This window comes from Orycteropus afer, unplaced genomic scaffold (assembly GCF_000298275.1).
Source record: "Orycteropus afer afer isolate SDZICR_OR568_19922 unplaced genomic scaffold, OryAfe1.0 scaffold00501, whole genome shotgun sequence".
NCBI lineage: Eukaryota > Metazoa > Chordata > Mammalia > Tubulidentata > Orycteropodidae > Orycteropus > Orycteropus afer.
In genome coordinates, this window is record NW_006922088.1 from 551,681 (window position 1) to 560,468 (window position 8,788).

The 8,788-nt window shown below is 42.2% G+C and overlaps 1 protein-coding gene across 1 annotated transcript in view; it reads right to left on the reverse strand.

Moving 5' to 3' along the window:
- The window catches only part of KLHDC10 (kelch domain containing 10), a 94,456-nt gene extending 87,563 nt beyond the window's left edge, over positions 1-6,893 (reverse strand). Inside the window, exon 1 of the mRNA XM_007955398.2 lies at positions 6,728-6,893. Within this exon, the coding sequence (XP_007953589.1) occupies positions 6,728-6,893 (166 nt within the window). The remainder of the gene's footprint in view (positions 1-6,727) is intronic.
- Between the last annotated feature and the right edge of the window lie 1,895 nt (positions 6,894-8,788).

Below are 8,788 nucleotides of genomic sequence, written 5' to 3' on the forward strand. Positions count from 1 at the left end.
AAATAAAATAAAATGGTACTGAGGGATCTAAGAGAAGATGTGAAGACAAGAAATGAATAGATGCCCTGTTCTTGAATAGTGAACCTCAAAAGTATGTCAGTCATCTCCAAATCAATCACTAAATATAATGCAGTACCAACAGGAGAGGGGCAGGGAGACCTAATAAGCTAATTCTCAGTTTTATGGAAGAGTCCTTGGGTGGGGCAAATGGTTAATTGTGTTAGCTGCTAACCAGAAGGTCAAGTCCACGCAGAAGTTCCTCTAAAGAAAGGCTTAGCAAGACACTTCCAAAAATCCAGCCATTGAAAGCCCTATGGAGCCCAGTTCTAGTCTGACACACGTGGAGTCCCCATAAGTTGGAGTCAATTCAATGCAACTGGTGTAAGTTCTGTGAGAAAATAAACAAGCAAGAATATCCAAGGAAACTCTGGGAAGTGGAATAGGGGAGGGCTACAATCAAAGAATACGGTCAATAGGTATGCATAGGTGAGCAGATCAATAAAACAGAATAAAAGTCCAGTAATAACCTCCAATTATAGTTACATTAGCACATCTGTAGAAGACACTTCAAATCAGTAGGGGAAAGATGGACTGTGCACTTAATAAAGGGTACTGAGACAACTGGGTCACCTGGAAGAAAAGGAAAGTTGGAGTCCTACCTCACCACTTGATTCAACTTATAACGTGTATGGATAGATCCATGAACTTAAAATGTTTAAAATGCCAGAAGAAAACACAGAATTTTTATTTTAGTTAAAAATAATATTGAAATAGGGGAGGCCTTTGACAGAAAACTTGTAAGTCATAAGACTGATAAATTCAACTTCATACATTTTTTTTTTCTAATTTCTGCTGAAAAAAAATGCACCATATATGAAGTCAAAACTACAAATGACAAACCATGGAAAACATATGCAAGACATGTCAAAGACTAAAAACTAATTTCCTGAAAACATACAGAACTCCTACAAACAATAAGAAATATCCCAATCAAAAAATGAAAAAAATATAAACAAATACTATAAATAAAGGAAATAAGTATGGCTCTTATACCTACTGAACAGATGCTTAATCCTTCATAACTAGAAAAAATATACCTATCAAATTGGCAACTTAAAAAAAGAGGTTGAAAGCTCACTCTGCTACCAAGGGTATGTGAAGCCAACACTCTTAACACCGACAGCATGGAACATAAACCCATACAATCTCTATGGAGAGCAGTTTGACAGTATTGATCAAAATTTAAATAGGACATATCTTCTGAGGCAGCAATTGTTACTTTCAGGAATTTTCCTAAAGCTAGACTCACTGGTGTGTAAAATTACATATGTACAGGGATATTATTATTATATTATTTATATTATTATTTGTATTAGCAATTAAACTAAATATTTAAAACAGCCATCCAAACAAAGGGAGCTCTGGTAGCGTGGTGCCTAACGCATTTGACTGCTAACCAGAAAGCTGGCAGTTCAAACCCACGAGCCACTCCTCGGAAGGAAGACTGGGCAATCTATTTCCGTAATGATAATGCCTTGGAAACCCAAGGAGCAGTCTCTGTGAGTCAGATCGACTCAAAGGCAGTGAGTATGGTTTTGGTTTTTTCATCCAAACAAAGAAATGCCACAGTCAATCTCTCACTCTATCCCCTTTCTCCCTTTCTCTACACACACATACACACACACACACTCCCTCTCCCTTTTTCTCTTTCTCTCTCTCTCCCCCCCCCCCCCACATTTCTGGGGAAGGGAGCCAATAACCTGGAGTCTTTTGTACCATTTCAATTTTATAGTATGTGCAAATATTACTTATTATAAATTTTTAAGTTAAGAGGCATCAGTATTATTTTTACCCCGTTTCACCAACTGTTGTAATTTTTCCTCCCCTTTGTCAGTTTTCCAGTTCCTATGTTAGCAACACTGTTTAACAATTCTCCTAGTAAATACACGGTATTTAATCAAACTCACACAGGTACGTGACAACATTGATTGGGTTCCATTGACCCCTGCCTCTGGGTTCCACCTCTGCATCCCTCCTCCACAGAAAGCCCTGCTCCCCGTTTTTTACTGGTTTTATGGAGACTTGGAGACTGAGTAGAAATCCAGGACTTCGAAGCTGTGAAATTTTTGGCTTATGGGGCAAACACATAATCACGATTCTATTTTAGGAAACAGCAGAAAGACAAGAAGCTGCTCCAATAAGGTTTTAAAAAATATCTATGCTGTCACCGTGGATGGAGGGTCTAGTTCACTACTTTACATTTTAAGAACCTGATTTTATCCATTTGTCTAGGGTCAGTGGGGTCAAGGGAATGAACCACACTAATTAATCAAATTCACTAGAGACTAACTGCTTACACATAATGCCAATGTATTAATTAGAATTGTGCATGTATGTGTAAGGAGTATAAAATCATGTGTATCAAGGAATCACACAAATGTTAACAGTCCCCAAGGAGAACCACGAGGTGCTACAAGTGTGTGTAGGGAAAAGAGACCACGTCAGAAAGGGCAGGGAAAGCTTCCCTGCAGGGGAAAAAGTGTGTGTGAGCAGAGATTCAGTGCAACATAAGTTAAAATAAGCAAACAGAATGAGGGGTGGGACGGTTCCTGGATGATGGGATAGCATGTGCAATGGCCCTGTGGCAATCTGTAACACAAACTCACTGCCATCAATTCCGACTTACAGCAACCCTACAGAACAGAGAAGAACCGTCCCAGAGGGTTTCCAGGGCTGCAATCTATGGAAGGAGACTGCCACATCTTTCTCCCCCAGAGTAGCTGGTGGGTTAGAATCACACCTTTCAATTAGCAGCCAAGCTTAATCACTGTGCCACTGGGACTCCTTTATGATATACAGGAAGGAAAGAAGGAAGTGAAAAACAGCAAAGAGCAAAGAGCGAGAAAGCATGATGTGGGGTTAGTTGAAAGTTAGAAAGAGGCCAGATCATGCAGTGCTTTTGCTGTTGTTATGTGCCTTCGAGTCGGACCTGACTGACTCATAGTGACCCCTCCTTGGGTTTCCGAGGAGGTATCACTAGGGAAGTAGATTGCCCAACCTACCTTCCGAGGAGTGGCTAGTGGGTTTGAACCGCCAGCCTTCTGGTTAGCAGTCAAGTGCCTTAGGCACTATGCTACCAGAGCTCCCATCATGTTAAGGATTTCTGCCTTATCCTAAGAGCAATGAAAAACTGGCAAAGAGTTATAAACAGCTTTGAGAATAGATTTACACTTGCAAAAGATGAGCGTCCTGTAAAAATCAGGGGACAGGAGAAGATATTTGATAATCATGGATCTCATAAGGGTTTAATATCCAGAATACATAAAGAACCCCAAAAACTCAACAACAAAAAGACAAACCACCAAATTTCTAAAAATAGGCAAAGGACTTGAACAGAAATTTCTCTAAAGAAAGTACGCAAATGACCAATAAGCACATGAAAAGATGCTCAGTGTTATTAGTCATTAGAGAAATGCAAAACCACAATGACATATCGCTTCACACCCACCAAGATAGCTAATATCAGAAAACACAAAATAACAAGTGGTGGCAAAGCTGCAGAGATAATGGAATTCTCATCCACTGCTTTTGGAAATGTAAATGGTGCGGTTTCATGGAAAACAGTTTGGTGGTTCCTCAAAAAAGTAAAACAGTTACCACACCCAGCAATTCCACACCTAGGTGTAAACACCCAGAAGACTTGAAAGGAGGGACTTAAATAAGTACAAACAAATGCTCACTGCAGCAGTATCCACAATAGCCAAAAGCTGGAAACAACCCAAGCGCTCATCAACAGATGGATGGAGAAACGTGACAAGGTATATATCCATACTATGGAATATTAGCCAGCCATAAAGAGAAGGGAAGTTCTAAGATAGGCCATGACATGAATAAACTTTGAAAACATTAACCAAGGTGAATTAAATCACACACAAAAAAGTACAAGTATCTTATTAATGATATTTATATGAAATACTCAGAATATACAAATGCATACAAAGTTTTTTAGTGGTTACCAGGGGGTGAGGGAAGGGGAAATAGGATGTTATTGCTTAAGGGATACTGAGTTTGTATTTAGGGGGATGAAAAACAGTGGAAAATGCATAGTGGTGATGGTAACAAATGTCATTGAATTGTACATTTAAAATGGCACATGTTTTGATCTATTTAAAAAACTGGAGGGCAAGAACAGAAGCAGGTGACTGCGGAGGGAGCTGCTGTAGGAGACCAACGTGAAGGGTGCTGGCAGCATGGACTGGAATTATGGCAGATGTCAAATCAACAGGCCTTGGTGCCTGATCGTATCTGAAAGCAAGGGGGAGGACAATGTAAGCAGGATGCCCAACCTTCAGGTCCACAGAACTGGATGGATAAAGAGGCTATCACCAAACAGAGAATGCTCCAGGAGGACTACGTAGTTTTTTTGTTTCACTGGGGACTAACTGAAGAGAAAAAACAAAAAAAACCTCACTGCCGTTGAGTCAATTCCGACTCATAGTGACCCTCACTGGGTTTCCAAGGCAGTACATCTTTACGGAAGTAGATTGCCCCATCTTTTTCTGTGAAGTGGCTGCTGGGTTTGAACCACCAGCCTTCTGGTTAGCTGTTAAATGCCTTAGGCACTGTGCTACCAGAGCTCCTTTTTTAGGGCAGAGATCCCTAATATCTCGAAGTTTTGGTAGGATGGAAAATAAGATTAGACTTCAAAAGAGAGAGAAAGTCAGTTCCAATATACTTAAAAAGAAAAACAAAGGTTTTTTTACCTTCAGGCTCAACCATAAAACAGATCTAGCTCTTCCTATTCCTTCATATCACCTAAAATATTTTTAAATCTCTCATAACAAAACTTACCAATCAAAGAGAGATAAAGGTGACTTAAATTGCAATATCTAGGAGGATGAAAAACTGACGTGAAATAATTTAAAATATACGCTAGTGAGATTTCCTAATTTTGGGAATGGGGAAAAGACAGAGAATGCCTTCTTGGGGAAGGAGGAATGAAGTACCAGTCAAAGGGAAAAGAAAGCAGAAAGAAAAGAATAATGAACCCACTTCCCAAATTTTCACAGTCTGGACATGGTTATCTTCACCCTGGGACAAATGACTGTTCTCAGCCTTGTGTGCAAAGAAAATAAAATGCAGAAATAGCTCCACACCTAAGCCTCAAGTCCAAAATCATGGCTTCCACTGCCATCAGGTGGTGGCAGTAAGGAAGTACATCAATCAGGTTCTTGGAGCCTAGGAATGCCTACTTGAAGCCATCATAAGTCATCTAAGATCAAACACCCAAAGAATGCAGTAGAGGGCAAACTGGTGAACATTCTCGCTAAGAAGTTTATCTTCTAAACCATCAATACACAAAAATCTAAGTTTTTGTTATTAATGTACAGTGAGAAAAAGTATCACACCTCTTTTTCATGTTGCAGATCACATATTAGCAATTCTCCAATGCCCAGTCAGAGGCTATAGTTTCAGTCCCAATGCCTGGTATGTTATGTACATTTCATAATATATAACTGCCTCAATTTTTATTTTAATGCTGCATATAAAAATGGGTTAGTGTACATTTGCAGTACAAATCAATCAACTTATCAAAAAATTAGCGGATGTCTCACTGAATATGCAAAATTCCCTTTGTTACCTTCAGAGTCATCAAATAATCATTTTTGAATTCTTAGAAGTACACACAGCACAGCAGTAACCACATTCAAAAACCATCATGTTCTCAAAATTCATTAGCTAAGCAAATAATCACTAGTGTCATCAACTTCAACATTCTTCACAAGAAAACATGGTGAACGATTAATGAACCATCCCTAGTAGTTCTCTTCGTGTCAAAACTAGCTCGCACCACTCAATATTTACTGTTCAGTATTCAATTCTCCACTTTCCTCGTGCTTCGCTGAAAATTCCCTTACAACGGTGCTACTTTGTAACTGTTTACACATATTTATTGACTTCATTTTGTTTTTTAAGGCATCTGAACTGAAGGATTGGGAATTTGAGGCCAAAACATGGAACAGTTGCATTGGGTACATGTTTCCAATTCTCAATCAGTCGCGTCTATATCGTAGACACTGCATAGTTTTGTCACTAAGTACATCATTCTTGATCTTCGTCTTCTCCCCCTTAAAATCCAGACACTACCATCCATTCTGTCTCTGGACATTCCAAAATATTAATAATTCAACTAGTTTTCTTAATCCTCTGGGTTCTGTGTCCCCCGCCCACCCCTACCAACAATCCACTTTCTCCTCCTTTCTTCCGTTTCGGAATGCCTAACTCACACACTCGGGGTGATTTTTCCAAAATCACTTTTTGGAATACTCTCCTTTCCTCTCCCCTCCATTTAAAGCCCTTTTGGAAATCCTTCCCCATAGTTAGGCGCCAATGTCTTTCTTTTCCAAGATCAAACTGCGGAAGGGGAGGAGACTGGGAACAGAGTAAGCGAAACATTTGGGAATGTCACTGAGACAGTGGCCTCTCCTTTTAAAAAGAAACACAGCTCTCAGCAGTTTTCAACAGTACAAAAATACTTTTCTTCGTGCTGCTCCAGTTTCTTCCCTGACCTTAAAGACACCCTTTTTTCTAGCCCCCAGTCCCTCTGCTACGCGTGGGGCCTGCCTTTCTTCCTCCCAAGGAAAAGAAAAGCCAGGGAGAAAAGAAAGAGTAGCAGGCGCCTTCTCGTCGCGCCCGCAAACTGTCAGGACCATGGCTCACGACTCACCTGGCAGGTGCGGCCGCCCGGAGAGTTGCACGAAGCGGTTGAGCTGGCCGGTTCCCCGACCCCCGCTGCCCCCACTGCCCCCGCCGGCCCCGCTACCTCCGCTGCCGCCTCCTGCGGCGCCTCCGCCCCTCCGGCGGTTCCTGTCCCAGCCCTGGGCGGCCGACATGACCCGCTTATGATTGCCGCAGCTCGATCTCGGCAGCCCCTGGCCCGGCAGCACCAGCGGAGCCTCCTTCCAGGGCTCCTCGAGAGACCCGGGAGACAGGAGAGGGGGGAGCGCCCGGGCCTCCCCAGTGACCAATGGCTAACCGCCTTGGTGACAGGCAGCCAATGAACAGTGGTCTTCTTTGTAAGTGAAGGGAGGCGGAGAGAGACGTGGTAACCATAGCTATGGCTTTAAAAAAAAAAAAAAAAAAAGGAAAGAAAAAAAAAGGTGGGGGGACGGAAAGGCAGAAGCAGCCACTCATCACTCGCATCAACCGTGCTAAGCAAGCCCGCGTCGCGGCGGCTCCTGCGGAATCAGGCGAACCAATCGAAGGCCGAGTGAGGAAGGCCCTGAATGCAGAAAGACCGGCGACAGCAGCCTGTACTCTAGCCAGGTTAGGATTCAGGATCTCTCTCATAAACACTGAAATCAAACAGAATGTGTACATAATACACATGTGTGGGGCGATACAGAGTTCCTCCTACTTTGCAGGCTGACATCTCTTTCTCTGTTGACACACACAAAGGGCTCTCTCGGGGAAGGAAAAATAAATAAATAAAAACAGGGGCGGAGTCAAAGTTTGTAAGAATGAGATATTCCTGGGTTTCATCTGGCCTGTCTTTCAGTAGGACAGACTGAACTCCACCCTAAGTTCAAAACAGTATAAAACGCGTCCCAAATAAACGAACAATGAAAAACTAGTTAGCAAACGTGGAAAGATGCTATATCTCACTGGTATTCAGAGATACACAAACCGAAACCTCAGCAGAAACCGTTATTGGCTATTACATTAGTTGGTGTTGTTAGGATGGTGCCCTGGTGGTGCAGCGGCTAAGGTGCTCGGCTGCTAACCAAAAGGTTGGTGATTCCAACCTACAATCTGTTCCGAGAGAAAAAGATAGGGCAGTCTACTTCCATAAAGATCAAGCCTTAGAAACTCTATAGAGCAGTTCTACTCTGTCTATAGGGTTAATACGAGTCACAACGGACTCAACAGCCTTGGATTTTGGTGGGTGGGTTGTTGTAAGGTACAGTGGAGTCCATTCCAACTCACCCGGTGCATAACACAAGGAAACAGTGCCGTTCCTACTCCATCCTTAGGATCATTACTATCTTTGAGCCCATTGACACAGCCACTGTGTCAATCCATCTCATTGAGGGGCTTCCTTTTTTTTCCCTGGCCCTTTATTTTACCAAGCTTAGTGTCTTTGTGAAGGTACTGGTCCTTCCTGATAACATGTCCAAAGAGTGTGGGTGAAAGCCTGCCATCCATCCTTCTAAAGAACATTCTGGCTGCATTTCTTTCAAGACAGATTTTTTTCATTCTTCTGGCAGTCCACGGTGTATCCAACATTCTTCACCAACACCAAAACTCAAAAGCATCAATTTTTCTCCAGTCTTGCTTATTCATTGCCCTGCTTTCGCATACACAGGAGGCCATTGAAAATACCCTGGCTTGAGTCAGGTACACCTTTGTCTTTAAAAAAAAAAAAAAAACACTGCCATCAAGTAGATGCCGACTCATAGGGACCTCCATTGGCTTTCCAAGGATGTAAATCTTTATCGAAGTAGATTGCCTCATCTCCCTCCAGGGAGCAGCTGGTGAGTTTGAACTGCATCTTTCCTTTCCTTCAGTCTTCTGCTCTGGACAAGGAGAGACCCATCATTGCATTTAGATGGCCACTTGCAAGCTTTTAAGATCCCAGATGCCAGTCACCAAAGTAGGATGTAGAACAATGTTTTTGTGTAGTATGTTATACAGAGTATGGGAGCTCTGGTAGCATAGTGGCTAAGGCACTTGACTGCTAACCAGAAGACTGGCGGTTCAAATCCACCAGCCACTCCTCAGAAGGAAG